The following is a 20,319-nucleotide window of genomic DNA, read 5'->3' on the forward strand; positions in this document are numbered from 1 at the left end:
CTCCCACGTTTGTTTATTTCCATTTCAAATTTCACTGGATCTAATGGATCAAATTCTATTCAGCTAAGAATAATTTTTTTTTCCTCGTGAGCTGCAAATATTCAGAAATCTTTTGAATCCGTCTCGGAGCTGCTTCATAGGCCCAAATCATCGCTTCCCACGTCCTGGTCGGCCTTGTTCTCAGTTTCGCATCTCAAACTCTGTGCTCAACACTTGTCTTTTGTCAAAAATGTGTCATCTCCTATTAACATTCATGAGACCAGAGCTATTTTTATGGACTTGACAAACTCAACTGTTCTCAAAAGTTAAACTGTGCCTCCCATTATTTTGTGAGCCAACCTTGCTGTATCAAACTTCCACATCCCCCAAATACATCAAGAAGTGTTTGCAGCTCAGTTCAGGTGAGCTCAATCGAACCGAAAAAAAGACCCCCTCTAGGCAGTGAACCTTTTGGGCCAAACCTGACTTTCTGTCAGTTCTCTTCCTGGTGTTTCTAAAGATATGAAGTGTGTGGATCGATAATGAAAGGTGCTGCTGTCGCTCTGGTGCGCCGCGGTGTTTGATGTGGGGACCAGAAGGAAACGAGGGCAGGCGGGTCAGGTCGACGTGAGATGAGACGGCGAGTTACACCGTTGTGTTCACGCTGCGGGCTTTCAGCAGTGCGGCAGGGGTCTGCAACCTTTACGACCAGAGGAGCCGGCTTTGCCCACTTTGACACAAAAAAAAGTTTGTGGAGAGGTGCAAAACATGCGGTTTATGTTTGTCCGTCAACATTTAAGGAAACTTTCTGTTTTCCTCTGAAACTTTTCTTTATTTGCATCCACGGTTCGCTAATGAGAGTGATTTTGAAACTGAACGGCTGAAATTAAATCACATTCAGCTATAGCCTCCAGATAAAAGCCTCTGTCAAAGATTATCTGCTGCTAAAAAGTAAGAAGGAAATGTAAGTCTCTGAAAGCTGCAGGGGAGAAACCGCGGAGCGTCTGATGAGCTGAGAGTTGCAGGTTGCAGACCTGAGCGTTCAACCGAAGCGGAGAGGAGAGGCATTAATAAAATACCACACATCTGACACACACCCCCCCAAAAAAAAATTGTGCTGAAGTTGGCAGATGCCAAAACTGGTCGGAAAGCGTTCACACTTCTTAAAGTGGGTGCAAGTCTGGGATAAAACGAAGCAGGGAGACGTTTGAGAGAGTTCCAGACGGACAGGAAGGGCTATAGGGAGAGAGCAGGAGGAGGCAGAGAGGGAGCGAGCCGCAGAGGGAGGGATGTGACACATTTAGGTCATGGCGATGTAATGGCCACTCGTCTGTGAACAAGTGACAGAAACCGCAGGGGGAAGAGAGGGGGAGTGGAGGGAGGAACGCAGGGACGGAGGGAGGGTGAACGATAAGATGCAAGTTAATGACTTAAAGGACTGAGCTGGCAAAAAAAACAAAAAACAAACAAGAGGGGAGAAATCTGAAGGCGCGATGGGAGAAGCACGGAGGCTTGTTTCGCTCGTGTGAGGGTACTCTGCTGATATCCGATTGGTCCCCCGCATGTCTGAGGAGCTCAGATCGCAGGAATTACAGTCAAAAATCTGCACTCTCGCAGGAATTTCAGTCAACGCAGTTGCTCAAGTCTAAGTAACGGAAGCGCAATTAATCCTCCAGTCCTGCCAAGTCAGCTGTGAAACGCGTTCATGCACATTTGCTTTACATCTGCACTCGGCCTCCACTTGTGTTTGTCTGCGCTTGATTGATACCTACTGACAAACAGTCCCTCGAAAACCGCGCGGACCTCCACCGACCGTCTACGACTGATCCAACACGCTGCGTTTTGTTCCAGCTCTCATGTGATTACGTTTTGTTGATCACTTCACTGACTAATGATGCAGATTGGCATCATTACATTGTTGTCTTCCGCGGCTCCCCGGGACCGTGGAGAAAGGAGGCAGATGGTTAACAAGCACTGCAGTCGCTCGCGGAGGCTTGTAAACATCCCCGTTCCAATCATAAAGTGGAGCACTGAAACTTTCTCAACCGTAACCACTTCTCCTTCCAGCTTTAAACACCAAAGGCAGTTAATAAAAGCACAAAGTGAACAAATGATGGTGCTGACAGACTGTGAAGCACAGTGAAATTCTGATAACCTACATGCGCGTCACCGGATGCATAATCGCTCTCTTTCACAGGTGCTTTCTAAAGACAAACTGCAACGGTTTGCACTCTTTCAGTGAATTCTTTGAGGTCACCTGCTGTTAAAGTGAATTAGTACAGTGTGTGCTGCTTCAATATTAATGTGAGAACACACTGCTTCGCGCAGCCTTTGCCCCTCGAGCTAGACATAATTTTAAGGAACAAACAGGGGACTCCCGGTCCCTCGTCTCTGTCTCATGTGGAAATGAATATCAGCCTTAAATGATTGCCTTTAACTACACACAGCCCTAAAAGCTTTCTATTTTTAGACCCATGGATTCTTCCATAATGCATTTCTTTATTTGCTAAAGTGGATTAATGTTGTAAAGACTTAAAAAGCCAAGACAGTAAAAGACGTAAGCGTAGGATTTAACTGTGATGGTTTTCGATGTTAAGAAAGCTGCACTGTAAAAAAAAAAAAAAAGATCCCCTATTAAATTTTCATTTTTCAAGTCAAATTAAAACTCCATTTATCTAACATGTATTTTTCAAATATTAATTCAACTTTGTTATTATTATAATGACTGTTATCAGAACTTAATCTCATCAGTTAATATTTTATCTTTACGAAACTCGAGTGTGAAGAATACATTTAATGTGAATAAACATTTTGATGGATGCTGTATAGAAGGGGTTACACAGAGTCATAGAATCAATCAGAACAAATGTGATTTTCTATTTATTTGTTGAAACTATTTGATGCATTGCTTTTACATATTGAGGAGAACTGACTGTTTCCAGTGGATGAACCCAGACCACCGCATTAATCCTCACACAGTTTTCACTTGTACTGTGAAATAACTCACACTCTGATTAGATGGTCGGCCATAACATCTTGCTCACATATTCACGCTGATGTTTCCCCCTTGAGCCTCCTTCACGTTTCCTCTCTCCCGGAGGACATCTGTAGTGCTGCTCTCTTGCCGCACACATACGGAGTGACAGAAGTAGTTGACGGGGGTAAAAAAAAAAAAACTAAATAGAGGTTCAAGCTGTGGCTCTTTTCTCACCTGCGTGTCGCTAGCCGGGTGTGAAGTGAGTGTGAATATTGGATTGTCAGTTTCAAAAAGGTACACGAGTCAAACAAGCTGAATACCAGCTGCTTATGAGGATGATTTTAGGTGTGTTTTTGTGAGAATATGAACGTAACAGTAAAGTCCTGCCGTGCCAAATGATTCCTGAGCTACTAGAAATAAAGACTTTAATTTAATCCCATCTGCAGAGTCAGGACTGTGTGGGAGTGGAAAACCTTAATCCATCATGTCTCTCAGGACAGTCCCACTAATATGAATGAGTTCAAAAAAAAAAATAAAAATAAAAAATCAAAGTAATCTCTACTAAACTCACTGAGAGGATCCAAACTTCATATTTTCCACAGAAATTCACACATCAATCAGAAAAAGAGTCGTGAATGATTTTAAATGTATGTTATCATTTATGACTAACTTCTTTTTTTAATTCAACATGAATCTCTTGGTATGAAAAGAGAAAACCATCACAGATTACAGTTTTTTCCACCCTGTGCCTGATACTTAATTATTCTGGTTTTTCAGATGCATCCAAACAACACTTCGCCATTTGGGCCGATGATAAACTGAAACATCAGACACTTACAAAAACACAGCCGTTGTTTTTGGCAGATTGACATTAAAAGATCATCTCTTAATTATTTATAAAGCTGTTTATCAGACACACGTCTTAAAGCGAATTCAGCATCTACACGATCGGTGTGACATTCAGAAGTCAACCGTGGATCCTTGTCTTCAGAATTTCACACAAGATAAGGACAGAGGTGAGCGACAAGCAGCGTCTGCCTGCTGTTACTTTATTTTTCTGCAAGGCAGCATAAGGACGCTGCTCCCTTTTGACATTTGCATCCCGCAAGGGAGGCGCAGAGGCAGAGAACAAAGGCGGAAACATGACTGAGCATGAGACACAATTACACCTGTTCAGCCAAACATGAAACGCTCTTTTAGCTTCGGTCTCCCTGTTCTGGTCCGAGTTGACCCGATCATCCCGAGACTGTCCCTTCCTGTTTGATTCCTCTCTAAGCCACTGTCGAGGATTTGGGACAAAGATTAGCGCCGAATGCCGAAATGGGCTTTGAGTTAATTTGAAGCCATGTTGGTTTTCTTTTTTCGGTGGCGTGCAACCGCGTCCTGAAATATTCAGCATGCGAGATTGTCCTGATTTGTCAACCAGAGTCCTCCCTCTCCGCGCAGACACATCCACGAAGCGTCCCGAGGCGCGCTGTCGTGGCGAGCAGCGTTACGGGACGAGGAAAAGAGCAGGAGCCTAATTTCTGATGCTCGAGCACTTTTGATTTGCGTGTGTTCTGCAGGTGCTCAACAGAAATAATGCGATGACTGACAGCACATGCAAACAGGCAAATAATGTGTGCATTCAACCCAGTTTGCTCTATAATGATCTGCTGGGAAACTGTAGCGTTTCCATGTTCAGATTTTCAGTTTTTTAGTTGACGGCAGCAGCAGGAGAAACACTGGTAACACTGTCGTTTGCATTCCAGGCCACTGGGTGAGTGCTGGATGCAGTATTGGGTGTGAGAAATAATCCAGATGATGGTGTGCAACGCTGGAGAAGCACTGTTAAATTCACAGCACAAACTTTCATTGTTGTTGATCTACTTGTGCATGTGCAGAAGAAATTGTATTTTGTCAAGATGGGCTGAGAGAGCGAGCCGCTGCGCCACGGACTGCAAAGTTCTTCCTCTCTCACATAAGTCCACTGCGGTTTTGGTTCTTGTTTCCCACATTATCATTACCCACCGTACGTCAAATGTGCTTATTAGCAGGGTTGACACTTCATTGCTTTGCCAGTCTATTAATAAAGGTCAAGCTTTAAACGAAACACAGCTCAGTGAAATGATCGACGACACGCAGTATCGGCTGTGAACTGGACCTTGCTGAGGGGCGTCGCCGGGCTGGGATGATAAAGCAGCTCAAACAAACACACACACACACACACACACACACACACACACACACACACACACACACACACCCACACACACACACACACTCACAACCACAAGAAATCAATTGTTTGTGAAGGGAATTTATCGAGCGCGTTGGATCATCAGAGCAGGCTGCACGATGATAACTCTCTTTTTTTATCACAAAGCTAAATTACAAATTTCATTAGTATGTGTGGGGATATAAATGATGTTTTAAAAAAAAGCCACTTGCTGAAAGGAATTTAATTATAGTGGGGAAACATTCTTAGTTACAACAGTAGAAAAAATGATAATATGAAAAGCAATGGGGAAGATGCAGGTTTCATGAGCAAACTGCAGGACATCGTCTAACTCCCCAGCTTGTAACTTTATTTTTTGGGGTTCTGTCGTCACTCTCAATGTGTCAATTTTGGCAGAGAAAAAATATCAACTCCTCTAAAACCAACAGCCAAGAGACACAATTAGATGCCTGGATAGTGAAAACAGAGCCGCGTTTAGAAGATACAGTACAAATCCCAATATTTCCCTCAGGAATTGAGGGAAAAAGATCCAAACTGATTCCAATTGGATAATAATGTGGCTCCACGGCCGCTGAATGAGCAACAGTGAGCAAACATGGTCAGACAGAGTGACAATTTAGGGCTGTTGTCACTGAACTCACCTGAATTTGTGATCCACAAGGTCACAGATACAACACTAAAATCATGTCAGCAGAGTTTGAATGAATTGATTTTCCTTTTCTCAGTAGAAAATGTAAAAAGTGTTTCCAATAAACCCAAAGTTGAGTCCATTTTAGCATCCAAAACATTAAGATAGTCTTCAAATGGATTCTATCGCTTGAAATCCCCCACTTTAATAATAATTACAATTTGTAAATTACATTTGAACAGAAATACTTGATGTGTGGAGTTTGTGTGTCTCATTAGTGCACATTGGCTCTAAAAAAGTGTTGATCGTGCAAAAAACATGCTGGAAAAGTTTACTTATAGATGTATTATACATAAACTCAAGTGATACCTCTAGCTAATTTGAATTTTTGTTTAGAATTTTCACTTACAAGTCAGGAAAATTCCAAAATGTTTTTAGAATAATATTGTAGTGCAGCGGTTATCGCTCTCACCTCACAGGGAGGCTTCAGGGCCTCCCGCTGTCCAAAAACATGCATGTGATGCTCATTAAGTAAGTCAAATTTATTCGTAAAGTGCTTTTCACTTTTTTTTTTAACTTTTCAGCTCACTTTAATCACACTACACATTTTTATTTTTATTTTGAAATATGTTTAACGTATCAGTCGTGAAAGACTCCTTTACATTTGAGGAATTCAGACGTTGCATGGATTGACTCTCAGCTCACATGGAGACGGGATCCATGGGAGGAAGTAAGATGTCTGCTTCCAGGCCAGGATGGAGACAAAGTGAAGGCGAGAGAAACAAAATGAAAAGGGATTTACAGACTGACCCGTGCGCTCATCTCTCCTGTTGTGGGGTCGCATCTGTGAGCGGGCTTATGTTGTGTTTGTGTGTGTCAGAGAGAGAGAGAGGGAGAGAGAGAGAGAAAGAGAGAGAGAGGGAGAGAGGGAGATTACGCTGGGAGCCAATAGTGGGAATGAGTGCATGAAAGAGGGAGAGCAAGAGCAAAGAGAAATTAGGTCAGTGATCTACATAGAAAACTATTATGTTAACATCAGATTTTTCAATTCATTTCTATTATTTTTCTTTTTCTGTTTCTTTGGTTTGTAAATTTAATGCACTTTTAATAATCCTTTTCTATCTATCTATCTATCTATCTATCTATCTATCTATCTATCTATCTATCTATCTATCTATCTATCTCTTTTTTTTGAGTAACAACAAGGCAAATATCTAATATTTTCACATGGAAAATGAAACCACAATAAGCATACTTTTTTTTTTTTATTTCTAGAATAAAAAATGACAGCAGTTTGTTCATTATAGTATCTACCCTTTTATTCTTAAACACATGCAGGGGAACTTTCATCTCTGCAGTCTCGTGCAGCGTTTCGTTCGATCAGCAGTTTTTCTGTCGACGTCTTTAACATGTTTGACGAAACGTGGGTTTTTATTCCCTGCATGCTCTCTGTGACTCCTGTCATCTGCTTGCCTCTCTCCCTTGCTCAGAGTGGCGGTGGCCTGTCTGCGATACCGCTCAGAGGGAGAACCGTGATGGAACGGGAGGGGGAGGGGGAGAGGAGGAAAGGGGAGTATGGGGGGGGATCAAGCAAGAGGGCAGAGGGCTTGCACTTTCATTGGCTGCTGTAATCAGGTGGAAGATGTGGATGCGGAGCCGCAGGGGCAGGAGAAGGGGGGAGGAGGAGGAGGAAGAGTTGTAGCTGGAGCTTATAGCCCTGGTGATGAGAGGCTTTGTAGCAAAGTCATGTTTTGTGTCAGAGTCGTAGGGGAACACGTCTGGTAATGTGCAGTTGGGGCATAAAAGATGGAGGAAGCTTTACTTCCCTCTCCTACTCGGCCGGCGCTCTCCTGCTGCGTTTCTCCCTCCGTTTCCTCCTTTGTCATCCATCAGCCTCCTCATATAGACATAATCCCGCACCGTTCGTCCACTGCCACTTGTCTTCATGTTCGCTTCCTCCTTTTGTCTGGTTGACTCTCCCTCTGTGGTTTTTCAACACGCCTTTAATGTCGGGCGCCTCCATCCTCCCTCTTCACACCTGTTTTAAAGTGAGGCCAGCTCTCCGAGACAAGTGAGAACACAAAAAACCTTTTATCTGTTTATTCTTACACTCTCCCTCTTCTTGTCTTCCTATATTCTCCTGCTGGGCTTTTCCGCCGTGCGCACACAAGCACACGCACACGCGCACACACACAAATACAGTATGGCAAGTTTCATGTTTTTGACAAGGTTATATAAATACGGTCAAGGGGATCTGCCTCCTCTGACCATAAAAAAGAATGGCTCAGTGGCCCCATGAGGCACTTTAACACATATCAGAGAGGACTGACCTCCTGGGTCAGGTGTTATCGGCTCAAATACAGCAGGTCCTCTCTGTTTCAGAAAATAAACACTGCATTTGGCTCGCAGGAAAGAAACACTGTTTTGAAAGATGTAGTGGCCTTGACACGGCTTCAGGTACACACACAGACACACACGCACACTATTTTTGAAGCCTGCGACATTCGTTTGACTTTTCTGTTTATATTGATTTATATCCTGGTTATATCCAAGTAAAACATTGTTTAGTTCTGCAGCTCAGTGATGCACACAAGACACACAAGCATACAATAACCATCAGCATTGAGTTTCTCAGTAACAGTAATTTACATACTTACTTTAAACTCACCCATCACTGCTTCTTCCCTCGTCCAGATCCTGAAATCCAGCCATCATGAAACATCCGTCACTCCTCTGCGCCGCTTTATCCTGCTCAGGACTGTGGGCTCACGCTGTCTCACACGAACATGAGTTCCCATTCGTCAGCATGCAAATAGGCTGAGGGCCCCACCAGTAGAGAAGCACACACTCATATGGGTGTGCACACACCCACACACACACACACACACACACACACACACACACACACACACACTCACACAGTGTGAAAATGGCAGCAAACCAACCTGGAGGCGGTTGACTCAGTTTTCTGGTAATCCTGCCCAGGACGAACTCTCGCTGAAGCTGCTGGCAGGCGGCGGCACGGGGCGAGGTGTCAGTCACCTTGAACCTCGGCGCTCAGCTGTCCTGTTGACATGAACAACTGGCACATTTCTCTGATTTTACACCGTAAAATACATTGGGTCAGGATAACAGCCTGCAGGATCCGATGGTATTTCAGTCTGTTTATGTGTGTGTGTGTGTTTGTGTGGAGTGTGTGTGTGTGTGTTTGTGAAACAAATGTGATCTTGTTTTAATCTTAATTAATTTTACATTAGCAGTGGATTGCCTTACTTGTTTTCTGGATACTTCTCATGAATAATGCATCGGTGAAGCCGTCCCTGTTTTGTCTTTGGTGATTGTTTTAGTTTGAGCGCGAGTCAAATGAACGCTGCGTGCATCCAGTTTGTTCATTTTCATTTTTAAACTTCTCAGATAAAATTGTTTATTTAAGCCACGCTATACAATTCCCCCGGTTATAAATGTCAAAACTTGCCGTTGAGTATTCAATATAACAAAAACAACTGATTATTTTACGTGTTTAGTCTATATAAACAGAACATTCTGTCATTAAAGTAGCTTTCTACTGAGTTAAAAAAGTGCTCGATCATTAGTTTGTATTATTACCTTTGGAAAGAAGGTTTGTGGCTCTGGCTCTTTGTCCATGGAGTTTTCATATTTCCTTATGTTCATTTTATCCATTTTTTCTCTCACATTGTAAATGGAAGCTGGTTCGGTTGGTTGATAAATAGAAATAAGAATTAGAAAATGATTGGATATCTGTTCGTCTGCTGTAGCCGTTTGAGGAAAAAAAGAATTCCTGAAGTGTATTTGTTTCCATCTGTCTGTAATCTGTGCCGTAACACAACCTGACAGTGGTATTGATGAAGCTAACGCGCTCCTCCGAACACTGACGCGGGGTCAGTTTGACCTTTCCGGTGTGGTTGAACGGTGGTTTTTTGCTGCTCTCTGCTCACGCAGGGCCACTTCCCCCGTAAACACAACGAAATGATAGAGCGGGGAAAAGCCGACAACAAACAGCAGACTGCTGCGTTTCAGATGAACTTTCCAACCCAAAGGCCACCACAAGCAGAGCTGCAATTGACACACAACCTCAGAAAGACTGCTGGAGTGACTTTGTTCTGGGGAAACGTGATAAAAGGACGAAGTATAGCAACAACAAAAAAAGCCTTTCACAAAGACTCTCACCATAAAACAAAGTCTGCTGTAATAAATACCACATGTTCATTTTTCCTCCAACATTTTGCCGTTTCTTTTCAGCCTTTTCATTTGCGCTGAGGTCGCCGTATTGATGAATCTGTGACCCGAATCCAAAGTTTATAGTCAGCGTTGACGCAACAATCTGATCTGACAGTTCACTGGCTCATCTCTTCTTGAACCTTCAGCTGAGATGTCATGGAAATAATGAGGTTAAGCTTGTCACAGTCTTCATCTGTAGCTTCAGTGACGAATGAGAAATGATAAATCTGCGGTTCAGAACAAATGAGTAAGAGAACATATGAGGAATATTGTCGGCCGCCGAGCTGTAAACTCACTGATCCTGATACTTGAATATCTTGTACTTCTTATCACAATAGTATATTCAATATGTCTTTAAAAAAAAAAAAAATAATATATATATATATATATATATATATATATATATATATATATATATATATATATATACACATATGTCTGCATTTCACCCATCCTCCTCATGACCTAGACTGGTAATTCTTGTCAGCTGTGGGATTCTAACCTGCAAATCTCCAAACACCAGCTCGGGTCTTAAACCTCCAGGTCAACCTAATCTACTTGCTGTCGTTCAATCACAAGAACTCATAATTTCTATTTCTATTCAAACCTTAAAAAAATGACAGCAACGAAACAGTTTATTTGCATTCTAAATGTGTATTTTCTTCTTCGTGCCTTCTCCCCACTGCCTCCACTGGCGTAGTGATTACTGTATTCACCAGATTGTGTTCTGTGAATAAACTCCGCCGCCCTTGTCTCCTCCGCTCTGCAGCTTGCCCCGTGGGCTACTTCAAGTCGGAGTCGGGCTCCGTTCCCTGCTCAGTGTGTCCGCCCAACAGCCGGACCAGCCAGGAGGGCTCGAGTGTGTGTGAATGTCGCAGCGGCTTTTACCGGTCCTCCAATGATGCCAACTCCACTGCCTGCACAAGTGAGCTTTGTCTGTTTGTTTGTTTACGCCGCGCTCTCTGGGAGGTGTTGACGGGGCCTCAATGGAGTCATTTGTCATTTAGTTGGACTGTGAGAACCGAGAGGAAAATCCAGCTTCCTCTCATGGAAATTTTAAACTTTTAAATTGCCGTAACAAAGAAAATGTGTTAGGCATTAAGTTTTCCTGCACACTTTGCTGAAATCGCCTCGTCCCCTGGCTGTGTCATAACGTTCTTTCCATTACTTATATTTGGACAAATGTCTTTGCCAGCATGCGGCTTCTATCATATCTTAAACTTTTCAGCAGATGCTTCCATCTAAGTGTCCACCACCTCCATTATGCATGTCAAACCCGTCCCACTCTCTCTATCTGTCCGTTTCCTCCCCAGCTCCTCCGTCTGCTCCGGTGTCTCTAACCTGGGAGTACGAGAGTGGAGACGGCGGGGTCTCCTTGAGATGGCGTCCTCCGCTGGACATGGGCGGCCGCAGCGAAGTGTGGTACGGGGTGGTGTGCCGCATCTGCCCCTCGCCCACCTTCACGAACCCGGCGTCGTGCTCCTGGTGCGGCGAGGGCGTCACCTTCAGCCCCTCGAAGACCAATCTGAAGCAGACCAGGGTCACCCTCAACAACCTGCTGACCAGGGTCACTTATCTCATACAGGTGCCGTGAAAACCGCAGCCTGAGCCCATTCAAACCTTTCTAAAGGACTTTCGATGTCTTTACGAGGAGGCGGCTTCTCTGCGCTGAATATTTTCATGAGTTTCACATCAGCAAATACTCACAAACATTTATTATTTAACTGGATGTAGCTCCACTAAATCGAAGCTTATCTCTTATTGATAATGGGCAGAGTTTTTCCATTTAACGGTGTTTGTTGACCCGACGTAGCCGATGCTGCCGGTGCCCGCCTTTGTTCCTGGAACGCCGTGGCGGGCCACCGATGTAAATGGAAGGAAGCCTTTGAACGTCACATCTGTGTGCTCTTCACGTTGACAGGTGCAGGCTATGAATGAGGTGTCGGCTTTGAGTCCCTTTCCTGCCCGATACACCAGCATCAATTTCACCACGAGCCAGTCAGGTGAGCACGGGACAGGCGGGATGAAAAAGACCAGATGAAAGCGGAAAAGGCGCTCTGATGATGTTTGTGTGGATACTGTGTGTGTTTCTGTCCAGGATTTTTTTTTTTCCCTCCCCCCTCTCGACCCTCATTCCCTCTCTTTCAGCCTCTCTGCTCCATCTTTTCTCTCCTCCTCTCTGGACAGGAGGTTGCTCGAGGTTACAATATCCTGTCAGAGCCCATTCTAGTCACTGTGCAGGAAGAAAGGAACAAATGAGAGATGGGAGGACAAAGAGGCAGAAGAGAGAGATGAAGCAGTGGAGAGGAGGACGGAGGAGTGTGCAGTCCGATTACACCATTACACAGTTTTTCTAAGAATCCAAATCTCCATAAAAAAAATAAAAAAAAGTGAATGAACTGAAATTCCCTTCTGTGGTGAATGAAGTTTCCTTTTAACTGTTTTTAGTGGCTGTAACCAGATCCTGCTCGGTGCTCCACAAAAACTCCCACTCCACTGTCCAGCTCCTCTCTAGGTTTTGTGACACTGCCCCCATGTGGTCGCGTCACTTCGACACCGTGTTGATTTATTAGGTGCCTTGGTGAGGAACTGGGAGGTGAACCGGGGCCACTTCCATGCAGGGAGAATGTATCTGAACAATTTGTGATTTTCCAACTGGAAAAGTTTTTCAAGCGCTTCCAAAAGCACGGCTCACTTCTCTCAATATAGCAGCAATTCTGGTGGATGTTAAACGTTTTCGATCTGCGCTTTGAATTACAACTCTCTCTTGACTGATATCTTGTTTTTATCTTTTCTTTATTCAGCCTATAAAAGTGGTTATGCAGTAACAGCTATGAGCTGATCAAGCCTTTCTGGTCCCCTCACAGTTCCCAGCACAGTTCCCATGATGCACCAGCTGAGCCGTGCTCCAGACTCCATCACTCTGTCCTGGCCGCAGCCGGACCGGCCCAACGGAGACATCCTGGAGTACCAGCTCAGATACTACGACAAAGTGAGGAGTCGTGTTGACAGATTCGAGCACGTCGGTCTGGTTTGACCACGGCAGGCGTGGAATGAAAGTCGTTCCTCTTTGTCCTCTGTGTCCCTCAGGGTTCAGACGTAGACAGTGCATTGAGTGTCTTCAGTGAGACGAACACGGTGACGGTCACCGCCCTGATCCCCGGCTCCATCTACGCCTTCCAGATCAGAGCTCGGAACGAACGAGGCTTCGGGCCCTACAGCAACACCATCTACTTCACAACGCTGCCACTGGGTACGACGCTCCTTAAAGAGGAATCTGTGTCGGTCACACTGCGTCACTGTATCTTACACTGCTCCATCTTTAGGACAACATGTCTTTATGCAAGTGTGATCAACACTGGAGCAACTTCTCTTTCATTTTGAACCCGCTCTGCTCCACACGTTTTACATATCTGTGTTACAACACACCTGATTCAAATGATCTGCTGAGCTACAGTCAAACTCTGCAGATACTCGCTGATCCTTGATTTGAATCAGGTGTGTGTGTGTGTGCGCGCACATGAGCGCTTGCTTGTGTGCGTTTTCTGTTAGTAATGATGATATTTTGTTGATTACAACTCAGCCCAGTACAGCAGTCACTATGAAAATGGTTCTCAGAGACTAAAGGAAGAGTCGCAGTGATGAGCAAAGTGTTGAAAATATATGAATTACACTAGTCAGTAATTCTGAGGCTCTGTGGTCTGTGCAGCGATGTGCTCCAGAGAGAGGACTGCTGATAAATATCACACACAACACCTCAGAGTTTTTTTTGTTTTTTGTTTTTTTTTTTTCTGGCTACTTCAGAGGCTGTAATAAGAACCAACCACTGCAGGAAGCTGTCCACCACTTTAACAATACAATAAAAAAACATTCTGGGTGTGGTAGCAAGAGAAACATTGTTATAGGAATATCTTAATTTCAAAGTGTTGGTACCATAGCCGATACTTTTCATAGATTAAAATGCTGCACAAAGTGCTTGACGTTTTAAAAACAGAGGGCACAGATATACACATATTGGTTATATCATATTGTTGGAATATGTTGTTACAATAATTACACTTGTTGTCTTTCTTTAAATTTGTGAAACACTTGAATATTTAGCAATTCTGCAGCTGAAGACGGGTGATGATTTTCATTTTTGCCCTTGCAGAGGAGCATTCACAGCAGATCCAGAATCGACTTCCTCTGCTGGTGGGCTCGGTGATGGGCGGGGCAGCTTTTCTCCTTGTAGTAGCGGCCATTATAGTTGTGGTGGTCTTTCGCAGGTCAGTGGTCAAAACTTACACCTATATTTGACTGGATATGAATTTCATTACTTAATCTTGCATGTTTTTTTCCTTTTCTTTCATGTGGCAGTAAGAGGAGGGAGAGTCCGTACAGTGACAGACTCCAGAGGTACATCAGTAACAGAGGTGAGTATGAATGTGTTTCAGTTTCTGCAACACATTTCCATTTATTCCAAGGAAATTTAATTTAAATAAAGAAATTGCTTAGGAAACACAAACACATATTTTAATCATGTGAAGAAAAGTTTAATTATTAAATTAACTTCCCTTGTGTAATCAATGTCTTATTTTAAATGCAAACTACTCAAAGCGTTTAATTTTGTTTAATTAAATGCAGCTAATTGTTTGTTTTCATACCAAGTTCCACATTTATACAGTCCTTTTTGTCCACTACACATGATCACAAATAACCCTCAAAGATCTGTTGTTAATTCCAGGAGGTGTCAAGTATTACGTGGATCCGTCCACGTATGAGGATCCCAGCGAGGCGGTCAAAGAATTTGCCCGAGAGATAGATCCCACTCACCTGAAGATTGAGGAGGTTATTGGTGCAGGTAGGTCTGATCCTCCCCTATATTTTCATCCCGTCTTCGTCCTTGCGGTGACCTTGACCTCCTCCATCCCTCCTCTCCGCTCCAGCCCAGTTCGGGGAGGTCTCCCGCGGCCGCTACCGTCCCCTCGGTCGCAGGGAAGTGCTGGTGGCGGTGAAAACTCTGCGCTGGGGCGCCTCTGACAGAGAGAAAGGGATGTTCCTCAGTGAGGCCGGGGTCCTGGGACAGTTTGACCACCCCAACGTGCTGAAGCTGGAGGGCGTCATCACCCGCACCCCCCCAGAGAGGATCATCACCGAGTTTATGGAAAACGGACCTCTGGACGGCTTCCTCAGGGTGAGAAATCATTCCTGTTGGCGACTGCCACAGAAATAACGATTAGAATTGTTGGAATGTTAAGGAACTTCTCACAAGGTGTCTAAAAACCTGTTTTTGTGATTCATTTTAGGAGAACGAAGGCCAGTTCAGCGTCCTGCAGCTGGTCGGGATGCTCAGGGGGGTCGGTGCGGGGATGCGTTACCTCGCTGAGAGAAACTTTGTCCACAGAGATCTGGCAGCCAGAAATGTGTTGGTCAACTCCAACCTGGTCTGCAAGGTGTCTGACTTCGGCCTCTCGCGGCTCATGAGGGGCCTGGACCACAACATACCGACGTACACCGCCTCGCTGGTGCGTTCTGGGTCGCTGAGCTCGTCTCTCTCTGGTCTGGTCGCTGCTTCGCTGTAACTCTGGCATCCTCCGGTCTCAGGGCAGTAAGATTCCTGTGAGGTGGACGGCGCCGGAGGCCTTTCAGCACCGCAAGTTCAGCTCGGCGAGCGACGTCTGGAGCTTCGGCATCCTGATGTGGGAAGTGATGTCCTACGGAGAGCGTCCATACTGGGACATGAGCAATCAAGAAGTGAGTGGAAATATTGTTATTACGTGAGAGGAGTAACGCTGCTGTTGCTGTAGCTGCCAGAAAATCACAAGGAGCCCCAGGATATTTCTCTCTCTCTCTCTCTCTCTCTCTCTCTCTCTCTCTCTCTCTCTCTCTCTCTCTCTCTGCCTCCAGCTAACTGAGCAGCGGATTAAAAAAGCACATACTACACCCCTTAAGCCCTGGAGTGATTCTATTACTATCCTTCCTGTAGAATCAAATACGATTTGATGCTGTTTCTTCACCAATGAATCCCTGCGGCGACATCGTCGACCAGCTTCTCATGGCCATTTGCATCGTTGACAGTGTTAGAACTGGATGAGCCATGATTTCACCTAATTCCCCTGCATATTTCTGCAAATCAGGATGCTGGATTTATCTAAAGTGAAAGCATCGTATCAGTGCTTTCATGTTGCATTTACTGCTGAAGGGGGAGATGTTTAGTTGCAAGTCCTAGTTTGGTAAATGCGAACAGCTCAAACAATAATTAAGGGTTAAAAATACTGTGCTGCAAGAGAATAACAGAATAAAACCAATAAAGAAATAATGCAATAACTGTTCAGCTGTTAACTGTATATCTGTTTGGCTGAATGTATTTTATCTTCTCTGATGCATCGCTCCTTCCCTAAAACAGCACAAAAAAATCAATAAAATTTCAAATCAATCAAAATTAAACAACAGAAGTAATTTAAAAAAGTTTTTTTTTTTATCATATCAGGTGTCAATACAGCAGTGACATCTACAAGTGCTGAACGTCTGCAACAACTTGAACCAATAATTTGCACTTTATCGCTCCCCCGCCCCCAGCCCCCCCCTCGGTTACATAACAGACACATTTAGACAGTGACAAAATGCCAGACAGCTTAAATTTGAATAATTTTCTCTTAGTCACTCTTAAGCCCTCAGTGGTTAGTGACCTTTCATGAAAGCCACTTACACAAGAGTCCCAGCACCATTTGCCCTACTTGTGTCTGACGCTGGGCTGTCTTTATTTGCAGGTGATGAAGGCAGTAGCAGATCAGTATCGCCTCCCGGCCCCCCACAACTGCCCCCCCGCCCTCCACTCCCTGATGCTCCAGTGCTGGCAGGCCGACCGAGGGGACCGTCCGGGCTTCGACTCGGTGCTGTCCTCTCTGGACCGTCTCATCAGGCATCCGGCCTCGCTCAAGGCCGAACCGACCCGGTGAGACGCCGGCGTCGGAGGCAGCAGGTGGCGTCCGGCCCGCTGCCGCCGGGGAGTCTCACGCTCTTCGTTTCTGACGTTTCCAGAAGCTGCTCCCAGCCGCTGCTCAGCCCCACCCCCACAGACCTATCCTCGGTGGCCACAGTCAGCGACTGGCTGAGGGCGCTCAGGATGGAGAGATATCAGGACGAGTTTGATCGGGCGCACCTGGACACGTTAGACAGAGTCAGCAGGCTAACCATGGAGTGAGTACCGCCGCTTATCGCCGTGATTCCTGGGTCGTGTTTATAGTCGCCACAGTTGTTTTTTTAAAAGTCGATCAAGAGCCATGAGACTGGATATATTGCTCCGCATGCCCACCTGCTCCAGGCCCAGCAGCAACTGGCAAGGTGACGAGGCTGGTGTCAAATTACAAACAAACCTTGCTGCATGTAAGAGAGTCATCCTAGATTTTGTCATTAAGAAGGTGACAGTATAGCAATGACAGGAGCTCAGGTGTCAAATGGTTAAAAATTAACTAAAAATCGTGACATAAGAAACAATGACAAAAAGGGCGACAAATTGAGAAAGGTGATCTATTGATATATAAAAATAAAAAAAAAAAACCTCAGTTTGGATAATCCGTAAGGAAATGCATTACAAAGTCATCTAATCTCTCCTCCAGAGACGTCCAGAATCTGGGCGTGAACCTGCTGGGACATCAGAGGAAGATCGTCAGCGCCGCCCAGCAGCTCAGGGCCTTTCTGATCCAGGGCCAGGTGGAGGTCTGAAGCCCCCCTGCTGCACAGTCTGTGCCACAGACCTCTGTGGTTTTCACAACCTTCTGCTTGATGCATCCAGTTTCTGCAACGCTCCTTTATTTTCCCTCTTTTATTATTATTTTTGTTTGTTTTTTTGATGGAGCACATTTTAAGCCAAAATGTGAAAGACAGCCACTCTGACAGAGTCACTGTCTATTCTGATAAACCCGACACCACAACCAGAGTGGACAAAAAAAAAAAAGAAAGAAAGAAGCCGGAGTTTTTCCATGCAGTCACAAATAACTGGGAGAGATGCATTATGGGAACTGCAGTCCAGGTCAAAGTGAGGTTAGGAAAGTTACTGAGGGGAAATACTTTGAAGACTCCTCTATGTTTTTCACTAGTTTTCACTTTGTTGTCGTCTGCCTTCTCCTCTCCTCACCTATTTGCAGTCCCTCTCTCTGCCCCTCTCTTCCACTGCTCTCCCTCCTCCAAATGTCCAGGTTCCACCCTTACAGAAAATAATATAATTCTTAAAAAAAATAGAAAAAGGAAAAAAAAAGTGTAATATTGAGGGAGGTGTCGCCTCCTGAAGAATTGCGTGGGGACAATCAAAGCCTTTGTCTAATATGTTTTTACTTGTTTTAAAAGTTCAAATCACTTCCGCTGCACCGAATATACCAAATGCTGAAACAACCGAGCAGCCAATGGCGGCCTTATGAGGTCTCACTGTCAATGTTTCTTTTGTTTTTTTTGTTGTTTCTTTTCAGTGTTGTATCTAATTGCTACACACGCCAATCAGTCATAGCATTATGACCGGTTAAGTGAAGCACACTGATTATCTCCATCATGGTACCTGTCATTAGATGGGATATATTAGGAAGCAGGTGAAAGTGGAGAAATGAAAAACCGCAAGGATTTGAGGGACTTTAAAAAAAGACCAACTTGTGGTGGCGAGATGACTAAAGTCATGGCATTTCCAGATCTGCAGCTCTTGTGGGGTGTTTCCCAGTCTGTGGTGCTCAGTACGTGTTGATAGTGGTGCAAGAAAAGGTCCGATCGAACAGGTGAGCTGCCGCAGCTCAGATCGGTTCACGAGAACGGAACCAACGCAATATTTGGTCGTAATGTTATGGCTGATCTGTGTGTAGTTATCAACCAAGTCCGTGCTGCAAACCCTGAAGTTAGATGACAAACCATGAGAGCAAACTATGAATTTTGTTGTTGTTATTGTTGTTGCTAAAAGTCGTGGGACATGGTTTATTCCACTTTTAAAGACATATCGAGGGTCTGAGAGCAGATCCGGTTTGTAAAAGTCGTTCTCACTGTAGAGCTCCTCCAGGACGGCGGAGATCACGTACAGTCAAACTGTCACCTAAGCCAGAAACACCAGCGTCCACCTGGGATGAAAACAGGACGCCATAGCAACCACTTTTACATGTATATTTAAACACTCCACCTTTTTTTTTTTTACGTTCGACTGCTAGAGTGAAGACACTGAGTTACTGAAGCGTTGTGAATGTGCAAAACAGGAAAGATGGACAAAATCTGATCTGATTTACACTTGAAGGAGGGAAGCAAAATGCTTTGTAAGTGTGTGTACATTTGTGTGTGTGTGTTTGTGAGTGCGCGCGCGCGTGTGTGTGTGAGTGCGTTTGAGACAAGTGTGTCAGGCTACACACATAACTAGCTGTTTACTTGTGTGAGTGTTCACCACTATTCCATAATTGTGCAAATTTGTAAAATAAATATGATTTTATTTAAAAAAAAAACTTTCCTCTTTCTTGTGTCTTTGAAATATCTTCAAATGATGTTTTTTATCTGCTGACACTTAGCAACTCTCTGTTCTTTTTTGTTTTGTCCTTCATTGTGGATAGTTATAATATTTTCTGAGGTACATCTTTTGCTGGCTGTCGTTCTCACCTCAGTGTGAGAACATCTCCAGTCTCACTCTGGGTTCAGGAGCCTTATTGGGTCAAGGTGACCATGTTGAAGGTCAATGGGTGTGTGTGTTTGTGTGTGTCTCTCTGTTTGCCCTGTGATGGACTAGTGACCTGCACCGGGTGTACTCTGCCTTTGGCACTTTATTTGATGGAATCAGCTCCAGCGTCTGTGATTATCAACTGGATAAAGTGTTACAGAGAATGGATGAATAGATTCACAACAGCAAAAAAAAAAAAAAAATGTTTAAAGCAGCAGTTTAGTTTCCGGAGCACCGACAGCAGGGTTTTCACCTTGATGCCCTGTTAATCACCTTCACAGTGTCGCGGAGTGAACTCCTTGTACATCACGTTGCACAGATCAGCGGGTTTGAGGAGAATCACAGTTTGAGATCTGCTGGGATCAGCAGCTATGTCAGAACAGACACTGGTTTCCCACATGTCCCTCTGCTGCTCGTATCGGAGCAGATCTGGACCGATAGCGAAGCCGCCTACGCAACCCCCCCGTTCTGAGGCCAGCCGGGCTCCGAGGTGCGGCGCTCTGCACGTAGGACTGCACGGCTACAGGTCGTCACACTGGGCCGAAATGTGTTCACAGCCTTACAACCTTGATTCAGATTATAGCTCAAAACGTGATTTTTGTAAATTTTGATTCAGTTTTTTG

At 44.5% G+C, this 20,319-nt stretch overlaps 1 protein-coding gene across 2 annotated transcripts in view; it reads left to right on the forward strand.

Moving 5' to 3' along the window:
- Positions 1-18,051, forward strand: part of ephb6 (eph receptor B6) — a 38,466-nt gene extending 20,415 nt beyond the window's left edge. Inside the window, exons 6-19 of one of the 2 annotated variants that reach the window (XM_030103074.1) lie at positions 10,811-10,966; positions 11,355-11,626; positions 11,963-12,044; positions 12,909-13,033; positions 13,132-13,294; positions 14,192-14,306; positions 14,398-14,453; positions 14,765-14,881; positions 14,967-15,214; positions 15,327-15,545; positions 15,625-15,774; positions 16,791-16,975; positions 17,062-17,220; positions 17,640-18,051. In XM_030103074.1, coding sequence (XP_029958934.1) covers positions 10,811-10,966; positions 11,355-11,626; positions 11,963-12,044; positions 12,909-13,033; positions 13,132-13,294; positions 14,192-14,306; positions 14,398-14,453; positions 14,765-14,881; positions 14,967-15,214; positions 15,327-15,545; positions 15,625-15,774; positions 16,791-16,975; positions 17,062-17,220; positions 17,640-17,745 — 2,153 coding nt within the window. In that variant the 3' untranslated portion in view covers positions 17,746-18,051. The remainder of the gene's footprint in view (positions 1-10,810; positions 10,967-11,354; positions 11,627-11,962; positions 12,045-12,908; positions 13,034-13,131; positions 13,295-14,191; positions 14,307-14,397; positions 14,454-14,764; positions 14,882-14,966; positions 15,215-15,326; positions 15,546-15,624; positions 15,775-16,790; positions 16,976-17,061; positions 17,221-17,639) is intronic. The other variant, XM_030103075.1, reaches the window with a different exon arrangement.
- Positions 18,052-20,319: the final 2,268 nt, after the last annotated feature.

This window comes from Salarias fasciatus, chromosome 11, assembly GCF_902148845.1.
Source record: "Salarias fasciatus chromosome 11, fSalaFa1.1, whole genome shotgun sequence".
Taxonomy (NCBI): domain Eukaryota; kingdom Metazoa; phylum Chordata; class Actinopteri; order Blenniiformes; family Blenniidae; genus Salarias; species Salarias fasciatus.